The 19,241-nt window shown below is 46.4% G+C and overlaps 1 protein-coding gene across 14 annotated transcripts in view; it reads left to right on the top strand.

Annotated features, from left to right (window-relative positions):
* RNF144A (ring finger protein 144A) overlaps positions 1–19,241 on the top strand; it is a 424,395-nt gene that overhangs the window by 119,452 nt on the left and 285,702 nt on the right. For 9 of the 14 annotated variants that reach the window (XM_045369848.3, XM_045369850.3, XM_074012418.1 and 6 more), the window contains one exon: positions 1,541–6,046. The exons of the other annotated variants lie outside the window; for them this stretch is intronic. In XM_045369848.3, coding sequence (XP_045225783.1) covers positions 1,541–1,672 — 132 coding nt within the window. In that variant the 3' untranslated portion in view covers positions 1,673–6,046. Of the gene's footprint in view, positions 1–1,540; positions 6,047–19,241 lie in introns of those variants that run through there. 14 annotated transcript variants of the gene reach the window in all.

Raw genomic sequence — 19,241 nt, 5'->3', positions numbered from 1 at the left:
GAAAAATGAAGGGAAGAATATTATAGTGGGTTGATGGATATATAGTGGGCAGATGAGTGGTTGGGTGGGTAGATGGAGGGTGTATGAATAGAAGGGTGAAGACTGGTGAATTGGTGGGCAGATGGATGATGGTTAGATGGATAGATGGGTGGATGGATAGGTGGATGGGTGGATAGGTGGATGAACAAATAGATGGGTGGGTGAGTGGGTGGATGGATGAATGGGTGGATGGATGGATGGATGAATGATGGATGGATGGATAGATGGATGGGAGTGGATGGATAGATGGATAATGGTTAGATGGATAGATGGGTGGATAGATGGGTGGATGGATGGGTGGATGGGTAGATAGGTGGATGAATAAATAGATGGGTGTGTGAGTAGGTGGATGGGTGAATGGATGGATGGATGGAAGATGGATGGAAGGATAGATGGATGGGAATGGATGGATAGATGGATAATGGTTAGATGGATAGATGGGTGGATGATGGGTAGGTATTGATTGGTGGGTGGATGGTTGGATGGATGAATAGTTGGATGGGTGGATGAGTAGATAGATGGATGGGTAGGTGGATGGATGGATAGAGAGATGGATGATGGTTAATTGATGAATAGGTAGATGATGGCTAGATGGGTAGATGGATGGATGGATAGATGGATGGATGGGTAGATGGATGGATGGATAGATGGATGGGAGTGGATGGATAGATGGAAAATGGTTAGATGGATAGATGGGTGGATGATGTCTCGGTATTGATGGGTGGGTGGATGGTTGGATGGATGAGTAGATGGATGGGTGGATGAGTAGATGGATGGGTAGGTGGATGAATAGATAGATGGATGATGGTTAATGGATGAATGGGTAGATGATGGCTAGATGGGTAGATGGATGGATGGATAGATGGATGGATGGGTAGATGGATGGATGGATGGGAGTGGATGGATAGATGGAAAATGGTTAGATGTATAGATGGGTGGATGATGGGTAGGTATTGATGGGTGGGTGGATGGTTGGATGGATGAATAGTTGGATGGGTGGATGAGTAGATAGATGGATGGGTAGGTGGATGGATGGAGAGAGAGATGGATGATGGTTAATTGATGAATGGGTAGATGATGGCTAGATGGTTAGATGGATGGATGGATAGATGGATGGATGGGTAGATGGATGGATGGATAGATGGATGGGAGTGGATGGATAGATGGAAAATGGTTAGATGGATAGATGGGTGGATGATGTCTCGGTATTGATGGGTGGGTAGATGGTTGGATGGATGAGTAGATGGATGGGTGGATGAGTAGATGGATGGGTAGGTGGATGAATAGATAGAGAGATGGATGATGGTTAATGAATGAATGGGTAGATGATGGCTAGATGGGTAGATGGATGGATGGATAGATGGATGGGTGGGTGGATGGATGGATGGATGGATGGATGGATGGATGGATGGATAGGTAGGTGGTTGTGTGGTTTACACGTTAGCTCTGGAACCTACAGGCCAGCCCTCCTTACCTCTACCCCTTTGTTTCCTTCTTCCAGGTCGTGGGCATTTTTGCTGGATTTGGGCTCCTGCTCTTGGTGGCCTCGCCTTTCCTGCTCCTGGCCACTCCCTTTGTACTTTGCTGCAAGTGCAAGTGCAGTAAAGGTGATGACGACCCGTTACCCACCTAGAGGAAGCACGATGCTGGAACAAATCCCTGCCTCCGGGAAGCGTGGCTCTCCCCCAACCCTCCCCACCGCCCCCCTCTCACTAAACATCTTTCTTGCCTTATGTGCCCCATTGAGCTTCACAGTGTCAGGCTGGACGCCGTGATTTCAGGGACCTATGTCACAACGTTCGCTGAGGCCCCAGGTGTGGTCACCTCGGTGTGGGGAGGGGGAGGCAGGTGTGGGTAGGGCACATCCCCACAGATCAATCTCTGCAGATGACAGGGAGGCGCACCAGGCAGCTTTCTCTCTGTGGTAGACTAGGCATGTCTGGGGATGGCCTAAGAGACTTTCTCCTCCTTGGCTTCTAGATGGCTCCATGTTGCTGGAGAAGTCTTTTAAGGATTGTGACTCTCTTCAGACAGAATCTGATTATTCCAGCTTGAGAAAAGCACTCTGTTTATGACAACTGTTTTTATTACTAATGGCATTTAGTAAAATCCTTTTTAGAAGGTATTTTTTTTCCAACTGAGTAGTGAAAATCAACAAGGTGCATATAAACCATCCTATGCCTTTCTTGAAATGTGCATTTTAAGAAGTTATAGTTAAAACGACTTTTCAGGAGATTTAGAAAGCCTTATGCACTCTTTGTGTTTTTCTTGAAACTTGCTGTAATAACTTTTTGAACGCTGTAAGCTATGTACTGTTATCAATGTGGTTCCTATATTGTTGCATTTCCTTGATAATATTGACATGTTTAGAGGAACATCTCATCTCCATTAGATTTGCCTTTTGTTGTTTTCTCTCTTTGGTGATTCAGCTCAGCTCAAGGGTCTCATCCCTTCTCTCCCAAGTAGCAGAAAACGCCTTTTATTGTATTCAGTCCAGCCGCTTTGCTCAGAAACGGCTCTCCTCCAAATTGTTGCTGTCTGGCCTGTGGCCTGAGTCTTCAGGTAGACAGTGAGAAGAAAGCAGCCTTATCGATCCGCAGAGGTAGGGCCTCTTGGCAGAGGCTGGAGAACTCTGGGGGCCAAGGAAGAGCCTGCCAGATCTTCACGTTTTTAAAATGCTTTAGTCATTTTGAGAAATCATATATCTTACACGGTTCCAAGTCCTGTTGCTAACCGTTTTGCTCTTGTTGGGGAAAAGAACCTCCCATTTCACTTAGTTTTACTGTGGGGATTTTACCACTTGATCTTTCACAGGGCTGTCTGTGACCGTTCCCATGGCAGTAGGATGCAGGGATTAATAAGGAGAAGAAGTTATACATTACTCCACCATTACTCCAAGTTATACGTTTCACACACATGACTCCACCGGCTGGCTTTGAAAAGTGGAGAAAATGTATTCTTTAAAGAGAATTTACTTCTAAAAGCCACAGGTGCTTTTACAAAGCAAACTGCATTGAACTGAAAACTTCTAAAAATAACAGGCAAATATTATAGATATATTACAGTGGGATTTAAAAAATCTTGTTAAACATTCTATAAAGAAGTAAAACAAAAACAAAATCCTTTTATCTCAGTTATTTGCTCATCACAAGCACATTTTAAAAATGCTGCTTTGTGTGTGTTTGACTTCTGCATTTGAGTATCAGTCTCAGGTCCTAGTTTACCTTCCCTGGTTGGAGATTTATTTCTTATTTCCTAACAATGAATTCGCTAGAAGAAACAGCATCACATCACTCTTCACCTCTCATGTTGATTTTCCTTATGAAACTGAAGCCATTTAGAAAATCCCTCTGTGTCAAAATTACATTCAAAACGCTCTCCTTGTAATTGCGATTTATAAGTTTAGTAACTCAATAAGAACATGCCTGTGACTCCCTTTCTGGATGAAACCTGGGCTGTGGCTCTCTGTAGTTTGTGGTGCTGTGATGGTGTCTACTGGTAGAATAGCTTTTCTGGAGGTGGGTGGCAACTCCATGCAGGAGTCATTGGCTGGGCTTGAGCCCTCAGCCTGTGATATGTGGATGCAGCTGTCCAGCCACTGCCCTTTAAACTGCCCAGCACACATGGGAGGCCTGTGGCCCAGTGTCCACCATATGCTTGTCCTTCCTGCCTGAAATTGCTGCTGCCCATCGCATGAGCCCACACAGTAGCACCCCCATCCTTGGGATGAGAGTCAGAGCCTTTGGAAAGTCTGCATCCCCAGGGCTAGAGCGCAGATGACCTTATTTCTAGAGGGACAGGCTGTTCTCTTGGAGGAGTCTCTGGCCCAGTCATGCACATCTGTAGCCCAGCCATCCTCGTGCCTTCACCTCTGATGTGTTTCACGAGCACGTAGTTCAACCCAGATGGGACCACAGAGATTCTGGGGCCGGCCAGGGGCGGCCACATTAGCACCTACTGGCTCTGACTTTTTGTATGAAGCAGGCCTCAGTTTGCTCATTTTGATCTAGTGACAAAATTAAAATTGTCCATTTCCTATATAGATACCAGCAAGACCACTCTGGGATACATGAACTCGCATTTCCTTCTGTTTTAGTAAGGAATGCCAGACTCATCTTTGCTGGGAATACAGTATTAACCCTGCTCGATGTAAAATGTAAATAGCACACGGGCCCCTGGGTTTGCACTTTGGTCTTGCCATCACCCCCCAGTAACACCCGGGGAGTTCTGCGTTGAGTGGATGGACTTATTCCTATGAAGCGGCATAATTTGTCTCAATTGAAAAATGGCATTCACTCTTACAGACGGTGGTCACTGCAAAGCCCCGGAAGCACATGGCATGTGTTCACTAAGAGGCCTTGAATCCTGGGGCGTAAGGGGCGAAGGCCCTTAGACAACCATGGCTGCTGTACTGCCGCCCAGGTGGGGTGGCCAGAGAGGACTGGCCATAGCCCAGTGAACCTGTGGCTTATCTGAGGCCCTTGAGTAACTGACCACATTTGGAGCTTTTGCTGGACATGCCTGATCTCTTGGTCTGGCTCTGCTGTGTAGTCCATAGCCCAGCCAGATGAGTTTGCACCCTCACAGGAGGCCAGCACCTTGCAAAGATGCAGTCACCATAGATATCCACATAGCAGAGACTGATTAGGATCTGAGATGAAGCACTGGATTGCAGGAATAACTGTCCAAATTAGTTCTTCCTCCTCAACTCACAGGAGTAGCTGTGGACAGAGGAACCAACATCTGCCACCTCTGGCCTTTTCTTTCTTTCTTTCTTTCCTTTTCTTTTTTTTTTTTTAGATGGAGTTTTGCTCTTATCCCCCAGGCTGGAGTACAATGGCACTATCTCGGCTCACTGCAACCTCCACCTCCCAGGTTCAAGCGATTCTGCCTCAGCCTCCTGAGTAGATGGGATTACAGGTGCCTGCCACCTCACCCAGCTAATTTTTGTATTTTCAGTAAAGACGTCGTTTCACCATGTTGGCCAGGCTAGTCTCAAACTCCTGACCTCAAGTGATCTGCCCACCTCGGCCTCCCAAAGTGCTGAGATTACAGACCTGAGCCACCGCACCTGGCCTATTTTCTTAAAGGGGAACAAATGATCTTGACGACATATTATTCCATAACACCAGTTTAGGACGCATGCCAGTTCCTGATTAGAACACAGGGCCCATGGAAGGGACTATCAGAGGTGCAAAAATTACTTCAAGATGAGTTTGTTGTTTTCATTTAATATTGCAGAAGTTAGAAGTCATTTTACAAATTTAGAAGAGAAAATTTTTTCTTGGTAGTGTTTAAAAATTAGGGGATTGAAAGGATCCAGGATGGGCTTTGTGTGTGTGTCTCCGATTCTCATTTATTAGTGAGCACACCTGTGTATATATATAATTCACAAGGAGATCATCAAGGGAAAACATTTTGCATGTGTAAAGCTTCATGAAGTTCTCTTTAAAAAATACCAAAGCTTGTTTATTTCTGATAATTAACCTAAGCCCTTATGAAAATAAACAAAATGAAGGGATTATGACCGGCATTACCAAAAACACCAAAAGGAACAAAGGGGCCTGCATTAAAATCTATTTGCTAATGCTTCACAACTAGGAGAGCATGCCGTCTTGATGTTTGAAAAACCCAGGGTCTTCGCCCTTCCTTTGATTTGTGCAATTCTGTCTTCCACAATTCCGGAGCCTTCAGTGAGGGGTAGCTACATGCCCCATGCCTGCCCTTTCTTTCCTTCCTTGCTCACTTTACTATGGGTGTATTTTAATCTTGTGTAAAAATATGCATGAATGAGTCATGCACATGTATACGTTATGTATTTGACAAGTGGTGGTAAAACAAAATCAAAACAGATTTGGTTTGTGTTTTTGAAATGTCAGTTCATTTTGTGCCACTAACACTGTGATGTATAAAAGAGCTGTTTGAATGCCTTTTAATGTTGTGTTTTGTACTCTGGAATTATATGGAAAAAGTTTGATTTGTAATTTCAATACATATTTTAAATGTATTGTGTCTTACGTAGTTTGTCCCCCCATCCCCCTTTAGCAGGGATTCCTTTTTAAAGCTATTTTGGCTGGAATACAGGTGATTTTTGTAAACCCCGCGTGGCTCCGTCTTTTGTAGATGCTTATTTGACTACTGGCCTGAAGATGGAAAAATATTCTATCTTCAATCTTCAATATTTAACCTATTGAAGATTGAAAATATTCAATATGGGAACTGGGGGTGGAGGGAGAAAGGGTGAGGCAGGGGAGGGATCTTCTATCACTGGGAAAACAGCTCTTGTATTCTGAGATTTTCTGTTTTAGGAATGTTCTCAACTCTTGGATGCCAAAATCACTTGGTTTATTGGGTGAATCAACCCGTCCAGCCATTCTTGGCTCCCTCTTGTGGTGCTAAACCGGTACTGCAGCATCAGGAGCATCTCATCCCCACTTAGGGCGCTCTGCCTCCTTCCACAGAGACAAGCGTCTTACAGACCTGTCACTTTCTATGGGATGCATCATGAAAATCAGGAGGCATCCTTTTCCTGCTCGGGGGAAAAAGTAGAATAAATATGGATCCTTCTCATTTCGTTGGAGAAATAATAATAAGCTGAAGATGTGGTGGTTCACCTTGATTTTCATTCCTCTCCCTCCAGCTTGTAGGATAATCTATACCTCATGCATTCATATGCTAAAGACTGGGATAGGCAGTTGGTTCCTTGTTCTGCGTTTAAATTTTACATCCATTCCTTGTATCTACAGGTACACATTAAGGGAGTGGATTTTGTTAACTGGTCATTCATAGTGGGCACTGAAGGCTCAATATATTTGCCCTCAAGGAGCTCTTAGTCTCCAGGGGCTGACAGAGAAGTCAATCAATTATCATAAGAAGGTGTAATAAATTCAGTGGTAGATGCATGCTCAGCAGGCTGTGGACACACACAGCGCAGCCCTTCAGCCAGGCCTGAAGGTCAGGGAAAGCTGTCCAGAGGACGCCGTGTATGAGCTCGGTCTTGCAGACAAGTAGGAACTAGCCAAGCAGAACTGAGAAATGTGTTCAAAGGAAGGGCCCAGTTCAACAAGCGCACGGAGTTTGGTCCGACTGGCATGTCGGGGTTGGAGAGTTACTCAAATGTTTGACCTGTTTGGGGCACATGTGTGGAACTGAAGAACCGGACCTTCATTGTAAAAGCTGTACGGTAGGAGTGAGTTGGGGCCTAGGGCTGCTCTCACAAGGGACCACACACCGGGGGTTACAACAGAGCTTTACTGTCTCCCAGGTCTGGAGGTTGGAAACTGAAGGTTCAGGTATCTGCAAGGCTGGATTCTCCTGAGAGCGGTAAGGAGGATGCCTGTGTCGCTCTGCAACCTCCTGGTACTGCTGGCAGTCCTGGCTGTTCGTTGGCTGGTAGATGCACCCCCAGTCTCTGCCTGCAGGTTCCCACAGCATTCTCCCTGTGTGCACGCCTGTGGGCACGGCTCCTTCATCTAAGGGCAAGGTCATACTGGATTAGAGCCTACCCTGATGACCTCATCTTCACGCGATCATCTGCAAAGACCCTATTTACAAATAAGGTCATATTCACAGGTTCCGGGGGTTAGAACTTCAACATTTTTTGTGGGAAACACAACTCACTTCCATAGGAGGGAGCACGGACTCTGCCTGGGCCGTCTGGCCCCAGGGAGGTCAACCAGAGAAGGTGGACGGGCACAGCAGGTGGCGGGGCTCCGTTGCTGGTGGTGCTGCCTCCGGGTGCGGTCCCGAAGCGGTCCTTCCCTACGCTGGGTTGCACATCAGTTCTTCCAGCGGACCTGGGATGTAGGAATTGCCCCCCAGAAAACACTGCCAAAAAAAATGACTTTTAAGCAAAATAAATCCATATTTGTCTGTCTCCATAGGTACATACATTTCTTTCTAAAAATCGAGAAAGAAATTTGCCAGCAAAGCGTCTTATCAACGTTAAAGAAAGACTCTTAGAGGAACCCAAATTACGGGGCGTAGAGGGTGGGAATGGCACTGACTTCGATAGCGTGTGCTTGTCTGGAAGGTCATTCTAAACTTGACCTTGTTTGCAGGAGGCACATGAGAGAATATAACGGCTGATGTCAGTGTCCACTACTCAGCTCAGCTCATCTCTGTCTATACCAGTGAGCAGCTCAGCCATTTATAAACAGCAATTGCTGCCCACGACCTGGTGTTTGTTACTCGCTCTTCTGTAGCTAAAGTCACCCAGGATTTGCATTTTTGGATGAAGCCAACGTCGAATGGGGCACAGAGCAGCAGGATGAAGAGAGCTGCAGTGGCTGCTATACCAGGGAAGGCTGGAGCCACATCGCAGGGGGGTGACTCCCCGTACATGTGACTCAGGCTGGGAGCACCTGTTTCCTGTTTGAACATTGGGATAAAAAGTCCCGCACAGGATTTTTCTGAGGATAAATGAGGAAATACCAAGTAAAACATAGAGTACATTTTGGTGACATATTAAGTTGCTCATGCGGTTCCACTGTGAATGGGGATGAGGCTCCCAACAAGGATACCCACTCAGCACTCCTGCTTCAAGCACAGAAGGACCCTCTTCCCTCCTGTTTTCCTTGTAGGACCTGAGAAATGAACAGCTCACATCATGGCTCATGCTACCCAGCGGTGCAAGGAAGTGGTTGTGCCGCAGCCTGTGGTTAATGCAAAGAAAAGTGGAGTCAATATTTTCATATTGGAAAATCTGAATTTGCAGTATCAAAAGTCATTCACTTGTTCTCCTGGGTAACTGTCTGGGTCTTTTTAAAATATGTTTTTATTTATTCTTATTTTCTCTCACCAACTTACACAATTCATTCAGAATGTGAATACATGTGATGTGTTTTTTACTGCATAAGAAAGATCCAACAAGGGGTAGTCTGTTCTCACTCCTCAGAATTTCTCAGCTTATCACAACTTTCATGAAAAGCCCAAAATGCAAAAGGGATTACTTTTGAAACGCTTCTGACGGTTGGACTCCATGTTCATTTTATCTAGGGATTTAGGGAATTCACATTGTAAACAGGTTTTCACATATGCCTCCTCAGCCCCTGCTGTTATTGGACACATAGTAGTGACTTACTCAATGCTTGTCAGGTAAAGGAATTAAACTTCTGCTGCCAGGGTGTGTGTGTGCAAGAGCCTGTGTGAAGTACATGTGTGAGTGTGTGTATGTGTCTATGCGTGTGACTGTGTGTATGAATGTGTGTATTTGTAGTTTGGGGAGCATATTAGTCCGTTTTCATGCTGCTCATTAAGACATCTGAGACTGGGAAGAAAAAGAGGCTTAATTGGACTTACAGTTCCACATGGTGGGGGAGGCCTCAGCGTCATGGTGGGAGGTGAAAGGCACTTCTTATATGGCAGTGGCAAGAGAAAAATGAGGAAGAAGCAAAAGCAGAAAGCCCTGATAAAACCATCAGCTCTCGTGAGACTTACTCACTATCACAAGAATAGCGTGGGAAAGACCGGCCCCAATGATTCAATTACCTTCCCGTGCTTCCCTCTCACAACATATGAGAAGAGATCTACAATTCAAGTTGAGATTTGGGTGGGGACACAGCCAAACCAGTCACTTGGGATGGTTCAGCTACAAAAAAGCCTTAACACTTGAACTGGAAGTGTAGACAGTCTAGAAGCAAAAGCCTCAACTGTAGTTGGAAGAAATCCCTATTTTGAATTGAGAACCTCTTCTGAGCCAGGCACTTGCTCACTGCTTTCCATGGGTTGTGTTTCATGTTCACAAAGCTGCGAGTCTTATCTTCATATCACTGGGGCTTGGAGAGGCCCATTTGCCTCAAGTGACACCAAGGATAAGTGGCGGGTGAAGCTGGGAACCCAAGTCTGCCCTACAGGGACCCAGTGTTCATCCCACCACACATGGCTTCCCTGGGCCTCTTCCCTTCCCAGTTTATCCTGACTGGCACGCAGAGACTCTCAGCCATGCCGAGTGGTTTCTTTTCTGTTCCTGGGATGGTTTAAATCCTGCATCTGAAGATCGCATCCCAGGAGAAAATCCCAGTCCTGTCTATTTTCAAGCCAGCAAGATGAATGAGAAAAATGAGCTCAGGAAATCCTGAGGGGGAAATTGTTGCTCTCAGGCACACTCATACGATCTCAGATGATTTCAGAGACTACAGACAAAACATGGCTCATCTCCACCTTCAGATAATTGCATACACAAGGACCTTCCAGGGGACCAGCATCAGGTGGGAGACGGTGCCCATCGCAGGACAAACACTGCACTTCCTGGATCAACATTTTGTTCCCAGGAGAAACTAATTCTCAAAACCACCCTGGGACATAAACTATTATTGTCACAATTCTTCACTTTATAGGCAATAAAATTAAGGCTCAGAATCATTAAGAGTCCTGCCCTGTAACAAACAATGAGCAGACTATGGGGCCTGGCCCAACCCCACAGCCCATAGAAACACACCCAGGCAGGGTTCAGTAAATTCAGTAAGACACCCAAAGCCACGTGAAGGGCAAGGATGGGCCAACAGTGCCCAGAGGAGACACCCTGCAAAAAGGGTGTTAGAGAGGCTGCAGTAGGGGCCACCTTGCTTGGAATTAGGGGGTGACCACAGCATGGGGACCTTTCTAAGCTATGTTTCCATGGCAGCAAAGTACTTCATAGGAAACGATCACCTTGGAAATGAACATTTCCACAATCTGAAATAGAATTAATCCAAGAGCTAAACTGACACTGAAAGCTACAGAGGTAAGTGCTGGTGAAGTCTACTCAACCTTCTGGAAGAGATTCACTTTCACCTGAAGCCAAGTATGAATGCATAGGCAGCAGCTAAAACACAGCTGTCTTGGGTGCCGTAGGCTTTTCACTGGATACCTACTCTGCAGAAACCCATGGCAACTGAGAATGATAGAGATGCAAAGCCTCCTAGAACCTCTTCCCCCTGGGGCTCAGGGTGTGGTGGGATTTACAGTGTAGACAATTACACTCGATGAGAGGGTTTGTGGGGCCCTATAGGATCACAGAGGAGGAATGAATGGCTGCACCTGGAGGGAAGGCAGGGCCTGGGGAGGCTCCCTGTGCAAAGTGAACCCTCTGAATTGAGTGTTGAAGGCTGAATAGTTTTCAGCGGGGCTGTTGGGGGAGGGGCTGGCCTTCCAGGCAGAGGAGGGTAAGGGATATGAAAGTACCGCATTTTCAGAAACACTGTGCATAGTGGCTGAGCACAGTCAGTGCTCAACAAATGTTGCTTCAATGAGCAAATGATGCTTCCAAAATAAGTCCAGGGATGAGGTGAAACTGGCTGTATATACATTATTGATCAATGGTAAGGGCAATGGATGAGAAATGGCTGATTCGGTAACATCATTCACACTCAGGAGAGAAAACTCTGGAGATTTTGTTTGCTGATTCCGCCTGGCACACAAAGTCCTGAAAAACGAGTCTCTTGGAATCCACACAGGATGAAGAGGACAAAAATTCAACTGTGCTCAGTGGTGTGAGTTTTCAAAGACACAAAAATGAGGTTTTTTAGAAGATGGAGATAATGAAGAGGGACCGAGGAAAGAAAGTTCCAACAAAGTGAGCTTCTGTCTTGCAAATACAAGAAATGCATCTGCAAAAAATGTGTATTGTGGGAAGCTCAGAAGGCAAGGCTAACACAGGCTTAGGAGGGAAAGCAGTCCAAATGCAATGGCTTTTGGAAATGCCAGGGGCAGGATGTGTGATGGAAGTCATAAGAAAAAGCACCGTCTCCCTGGCTTTTTCAGTTGAAAATGCATTCAATACCTCGTCTTCTCGTTTGGTTGCACGTTGGAAACTGGACATGACTTTGAAGGAAGAACAGTTTGCCTTTCCCAGGAGATGAATTCACCAGTGAGTAGGACCTGGTTCCCTGTCCTCAGTTCGGGTCCTGATATGGTTTGGCTGTGTCCCCACCCAAATCTCACCTTGAATTATAACAATCCCCACATGTCAAGGGTGGCGCCAGGTGGAGATAATTGAATCATGATGGCGGTTCCCCGTATTTTTCTTGTGGTAGTGAGTAAGTCTCAAGAGATCTTATGGTTTTATAAATGGAAGTTCCCCTACGCAAGCTGTCTTGCCTGCTGCCAAGTAAGACATGACTTTGCTCATCCTTCACCTTCTGCCGTGATTGTGGGCCCTTCCCCAGACGTGTGGAACTGTGAGTCACTTAAACGTTTTTTCTTTATAAATGCCTCCGCCTTGGGTATGTCTTTATTAGCAGAGTGAGAACAGACTAATACAGGTCCTCTTCAGTCTCTCGTGGACACACCTGGGGCCTCCTAAAATAGCTTCTCCCAGCCTCCTCCTCTCTCACCATTCTGTTCCTGGGGCATTCTCTGTTTCCCTCTTGTGAAGCTTCTGTTAAAAACCATTGAGAGCCTCCTGCTCCCTGTGTGGTTAAATCCCAATTCTTCACCGTTGCCTATATTTCAGCAGCATAAATTCTCTCATATACCTTTAAGGGAATGTAGAGCAAGTCTCTTTTGAAAGATGAACAGATTCTTAGCTCCCTCACTGACCTCCATGGGGAAGTCTTAGGACTCCGTATACCAGCATTGCGGGGGAATGTTGAAGGGAACAGGAGCTCCCAAGGGAGGAAGTGCTGGAATCCCAGTGCTGGCGGGACCACTCAGACCTCGTCTATATTTATAAACAAGAAGCTCAGTAAGGCAGAATGCTTCGGGTGCAGTCTTGAAGCTAGTTCCCAGCAGGGATTGGACTGAAGTTTGGATCCTCCCTTTTCTTCAACAGTGCCTTGGTGCCACACCACACAAACCAATGCAAATGCACGGGGACATCACAGTCTAGTGGGGCAGGCCCGAAGGTGACAATCCCACCCCACAGGTGGTAGCAGAGAGGAGCTCCACCCCTGCAGGAGAAGTCAGAGCAAATTCCTGGAGGAGACAGAATTGGGGTCGGGGATGGAGAGAGCAGGGGGTTGCTCAGAGCACAGACTGGGAGGGAATGCCACCACACAAACACACCTGTGCGAGAGAAGCCACAGACGCCCCAAGAGAGCCTGGCAAACCTTCAGGACAGAGCTGAGATCCAGTAGGGGTGAGGGGATTGGAGGTGGAACAGGCGGATGGGGAAGAGCGGTAAGAGACAGAGGGGACCCACTCTTTAAGGTTTAAGCCAGGCTGGAGGATTTCAGGGTAAGGTTGGTGCTGACACAATAAGATGTGGGATTTGCCTACGCCACGGTAGCTGCATGTAGGGGAGCTCAGATGCAGAGGATGAGGGCTGGGACATGATGTAGGAAGCCGCCCAAAGGAGCAGGGAAGAGGAGATGGGGGTCTATGCCCAGCCTGTGGAGTGGAAAGTAACAAGCATCAGTAAAAAGACAGTTGAGGGCGGGTGCGGTGGCTCACGCCTGTAATCCCAGTACTTTGGGAGGCCAAGGCCGGTGGATCATCTGAGATCAGGAATTTGAGATAAGCCAGGCCAACATGGTGAACGCTCATCTCTACTAAAAATTAGCTGGGTGTGATGGCGGGTGCCTGTACTCCCAGCTACTCGGGAGGCTGAGGCAGGAGAATCGCTTGAACCCAGGAGTGTGGCTTCCCGAGGAAGATGTTCTGCACTGGCTGCTCCACTCTGGTCTGGTCTGGCTGCTTCAACCTCACGGGATCTTCCTGAGCTTAGTGCTGACTTCCGAGAGTATCACTGAATCCCCCAATATTTGGAATAACCCAAGGACACCCTCACCCAGGTATGCCCAGTTCTCACTCATATTACTCCTCCCTTAGTCCAGCTTAATTCGAATGCCTAATTGGAAGTAACAGAAATGCCTCCAAAATGCCCTACTGCCTCTGTAGCTGTGCCCTAGAGAGAGGAAGTCACAAGTTAACAGTCCATGGTGTCACTCAGAAAGCGGGTGGTTTATACCTTGGCATCACCTCACCTCGATTCTGAATAAGAAAAAAACAAAAGGCCGGGCGCGGTGGCTCAAGCCTGTAATCCCAGCACTTTGGGAGGCCGAGACGGGTGGATCACAAGGTCAGGAGATCGAGACCATCCTGGCTAACCCGGTGAAACCCCGTCTCTACTAAAAAATACAAAAAACTAGCCGGGCGAGGTGGCGGCGCCTGTAGTCCCAGCTACTCGGGAGGCTGAGGCAGGAGAATGGCGTGAACCCGGGAGGTGGAGCTTGCAGTGAGCTGAGATCTGGCCACTGCACTCCAGCCTGGGTGACAGAGCGAGACCCCGTCTCAAAAAAAAAAAAAAAAAAAAAAAAAAGAAAAAAACAAAACACTGGCCGTGGCAAACATGAGAAAAGGCCGAGATGATGAGGAACATTTTTCCTTTCTTCTGTGGTGCTTCACTCCACCTGGGAGCTCACTGCTTAGCATCTAACACGAGGAGCCCTGGCACTTTTCATTTTCTAATCCTCACAAAAGTGCTACAAATAAATATTATTTTGTGCCCATTTTATAGATCAGAAAACCTAAGTCTCAGTTAAGTTCACCTGCTCACAATGAAAATTAGTGACCCATGAAGCCAGAACACGAGCTGTCCCGTGGCCTCCAAGGACGGTTCTCTCCATGAATCATTGTGTTGCCTAGTGCCTCTTCTGAAACAGGACTCTGTAGAGGCAGGGAGGGGTCATTATTTTAAGAGAGAAGCTCAGTGTGGTTCAGAAAATGTGTTCTGAGCATCACCCATGCATGCATCCACCCAGGCTCCCCAGGGCCTCTTGCAGTCTGTCCCCAGTCCTGTGTTTCAGAAGGAAAAACTCTGGCTGTGACCCCCATGCTAAGAGCACGTTTTAGGTTTCTGTTGTGATATGGGGTGGGGGGTCACTCGTTTACTGAGGACCTTCCTATTCTCTGGAAATGCTCGGCTTGTATATGAAACAGAATGATTCCCACACAGGAGCCTCCTCTCCAACACACACACCATTTACATATGTAATGTTTAGGCAAATCTGGGAAGTTTCCTGTATTTCTCTTTACAATATTTATTTCATCAGTTGTCTTTTCTTTCTCCTGCGCTGCATTATCTCTTGAAAATGACTTCTGTGAAATACTTCCATATGCATTTAAACTTCTACAACATCATTTTTCAGTTCTTAGTGACATTGTGAAAGTTTAGATATTTGCAACTGGTGATAAATTCTTTTATTTGATTCCCATGTTATTTTCTTCTCTGGCTGGTATATAATCTGAGAGTTGGAAGGAATCTCAATAGGCATGTATCTACCGTTTGCTGAAAATGTGGTTTTAGACCAGAAGCATGAGCATTGCCTGAGAATGTCAGAAATGTAGAATCTCAGTCCCACCTCAGACCTACTGAGTCAGAACCTGGATTTTCAGAAGATCCCCAGGTGATCAGGATGCACATTATATTAGTTTTTTATTACTGTATAACAAATTAGAAAAAACTTAGTGCCTTTAAATATGTTTATCTCCCAGTTTCCGTGGGTCTAACTGGGTTCTCTGTTCAGGGTTTCACAAGGCTGAGAAGATGTCACCTGGGCTGGCTTTCATCTAGAGGCTCAATTTTCAAGTTCTTTCCATTTGTTGGCAGGATTTATTTCATTTTGTATGACCTCATTTTGTATGATCTCAATTTTTTGTTATCTGGAGGCCACCCTTGAGACGTGCAGACTGCCTACGGTTCCATACCATGTGGGTTCCCTCAACACGGATGCTTATTACATCAAATCAGCAAAGAAAACTATTTTTAGTGTATGATAACAAGACAAATAACTATTTGTTTTTGTGTATATGTATACATTTGTAAGGTACATGGATAAGAATTAGGCTGAGGCAGATACCCCGACCTGCATGACTCAGCAGGATTGGTGCACAGGTGCACGCACACCTCCAGTTGTTATATAACCTGTGTGTGTAAGCTCCTACTTGGCTTGGAGCCACTGTCATTTGAGAAAGATATAACTGCCTTGCCAATGCCGTACAGGTGCTCTTGGGCATGGCTCGACATGGCTGTTGTGCAGGCACTGGTGCCCAGAGAGAGAACCAGAGCTTGTCCGTCTTGTAGACAGAGGGGAGCCAGTGCACAGCTCAGCATGGCACAGCATGGCACGGCATGGCATGGCACAGCATGGCTTGCCCTTGTGCCCAGAGAGAGAAACAGCTAAGCTGCTGACCCTGAAGGCAGGAGAGAGCCGGCTGCACAGTTGTGTGTGGGAGTGGCCGGCTCAAGGAGCTGAGACGAGGCAGACAGTGTGAGAAAGCTGCTGATGAGAGAACAGTGTGAGAAAGCTGTTAGTGAGAGAGCTGCTGAATAAAAACATTTTGCCTGCCTACGTGCCCCCAAGTGTTCTTTCAGCCATCACCCACTACGTAGGACATAACATTCGTATTTATACATGCGCACACATACATGTACATACATATGTACATACACACAGAGATCTATAATCATAGGACTGACATTTTTGCCTTGGTGAGAAGTAAGTTGCAAATCTTGCCCACACTCAGGTGAGGGAATTATGTAGGATATGGGACACAAGAGCTACCCTAGGATTTTTCTGTCATGCAAGTTAAAGTCTGAGAAATAATGGGCAAATCCAATCTGTTGCCAATCCCTCATAGGTGCTAGTACCTAAAGCTTTGTGCCATGGTCTGAATGTATGTGTTCCCCCAAATTTATATGTTGGGACACAAGACTCACTGTGATAGTATCAAGGGCTCAAGGGAAGTAGCTGGCTCTTTTCGCTTTCCGTCTCTTCCACCGTGAGAGGACCTCAGCAAGAGGCACCATCTTGGAGGCAGAGACCTGTCCTCACTAGAACCGCACCTGCCGGTGCCTTGATCTCGGACTTCCTGGCCTCCAGAATTGTGGGAAAACAAATTTCTGTTCTTATCAATTACCTGGTCTAAGGTATTTTGTTATAGCCATACAAGCAGACTAAGACACTTTGCTTCTGTACCAATTTTCCTAAGTGACACACGTGGGTTTCTTGCTCCCCTCATTTGCTTTTCAACCCCTGTCCCTAGCTCCTACACCACCGTTCCACCCAAACCTCTCCTGCTGAAGCCACTAGTAACTTCTCTGCCACCGTGCCCTGCAGGTGCTTTTCTCTGCTCTTCCTGATGGCTTCTCATTAGCATTGACGGGCTGGAACCTCCTCTTTGAAACGCTCTCTCTTCCTTTACTGTCCTGTAGCTCTCACTCTCCCAGTTTCCTTCCCACCTTTCTGGCATTTTTTTTTCAGCCTGCTTTGTGTCTTCCCTTCTCTTCTAAGCTTTGCAAAAGATGGAATTATTCAATCCTGAGCCTTGTAGCTCTTCTCAGTGAGCTTTCTCTTCCAGACAATGCCCCCAACCTTCTCAGCTGAAACTGCTTCTCTGAACTGCAGAGTCTCACACACTGAATGGTTCAAGCTCAGTATCTCCTCTTGATTTGGTCTCAAAAGTTCTTCAAATTACACCTGCTCCCAAATTAATGTTTGAAACCATTACACCACCTTTAGCCTACTCCTTCCCTGCAGCTCCATAACTTAGTACTGAAACCACCATCCTCTCTGCTGTTCCTTCTCAAAACCATTGTTGACACTGACCTTTTTAGCACTCACACATCTAATCTTTCACCAAGTTCTTTCAATTTTACCCCTAAATATCTCCCCAGCATGTTTATATCTTACCATCTGCACGGCCAGGAGTCTAAGCAAAGCCATTGCCCACTCCTGTGTGGGCTGCTGCACAGGTGAGTCTGAAATCCCAGCATGTACCATTTATCAGGTCTGTACTTTCCCAGACTGAACATTCAGTTCCAAATTCCATGCATTCCTGTGATTCTAAGTTGATTCTCAGGAAGCAAACTGAAAATGCCAGGTTTTTTCTTACTGGTGGAGAATGGAGTTCACAAAAAGCATCCACGGACCAAAACTAGCCCTGTCCTGTGCAGGTCTCTAGGACTTTCCTCAGAGCAAGTGAGTTTCCTTGTCACTTGCTTCCTCTCATTTTCTGGACATTCCTACCCAGATGCTGGCTGAGCATGCACACTCCGTAACCTACTGACATCTACTGAGGGTCCTTACGGAGCCGCCGCTCTGCCCAGTAACTGGTCAGGAGACTATGTGAAGGCTTTATTTCCTTCCCCAGCCCTAGCCCAGTGGTTTGCTGGGAATTTCTCACCCATAAAACTGATTTTAGCATTAGAGTTAATGACTTGACTTCGCTATGGTTTGGTTCTCTTACAAATTGGGAAGCCTATAAAATGCAGTAGCCAGGTGGAGCAGAGCCTCATGGTGGCTATTCTGATCTCATTATACCCTCTCTGACATGCTCACTGTCAGTCTCCCTTCGAAGCCCTCTCCATGCCAGACTGAACTTGCTTCCTTTCACCCCACATGCATGGTAAGATGTGCCCTCCGTGCTTCCCTTACAACCTAATTTCTCCCATTCTACCATCAATTTCTCGGGCAATTGTGAACCCCCCTCCTTATCTTGGTACATGTCTCTCCTCTACCACTTGTGACTGTTATAGCCTGAATTGTGTCATTCGTCCCTCCCCCCAAATTCATATGTCGATGCACTAATCCCTACTACCTGAGCATGTCACTGTATTTGGAGATAGAGCCTTTATAGAGGTAATTAAGGTTAAAAAAACCAAAAGGCTGTTAGGGTTTGCTTTAGGCCAATCTGACTGGAGTCCTTAAAAAAGAAGAGATCAAGACACACAGAGAGACACCAGGGGTGTGCGGGCACAGAAGAAAGATCATGTGAGGACACAGGGAGAAGAAGTTCACTTGCAAGGCAAGACGAGAGGCCCCAGAAGAAACCAACCCTACTGAAACCTCGATCCTGGACTTCTAGCATCCAGAACAGTGAGAAAATACACGTCTGTTAAGTTGCCCTCTCTGTGATATTTTTACGATGGCAGCCCCAGCTGACTAATACAGTGACACTGTATCTGATTAATCTTAAGTACTTCAGCCACACACCAACCATCCCTCCTCAGCCCACCGGCCATTCTCAATCGTAGGGTATCTTGGCTCTTAACTCTCTTCTAGGTCATTCCAGTGATGGTTCCTGCAGCACTGGCCCCATTTTCACTTTTCGGGTTTTCAGTATCCTCCCAACAGCATTTCCTGCCACTGCCCTCAAGTGTTCCCTCCCCTGGGTTAGGAAATCCCCACTACACATTTTGTTCACAGTCCTTGGGGCCCACACTTGATTCAAATTCCACGGTCTCCCTGCAGTTGTGGCCTTCTCTTCTCTCGCCCCAATAT

This window comes from Macaca fascicularis, chromosome 13 (genome assembly GCF_037993035.2).
Source record: "Macaca fascicularis isolate 582-1 chromosome 13, T2T-MFA8v1.1".
In the NCBI taxonomy this organism is placed as follows: Eukaryota; Metazoa; Chordata; class Mammalia; order Primates; family Cercopithecidae; genus Macaca; species Macaca fascicularis.
Note: the sequence above shows the minus strand (reverse complement) of the source record. Positions and strands in the feature narration are given on the sequence as shown.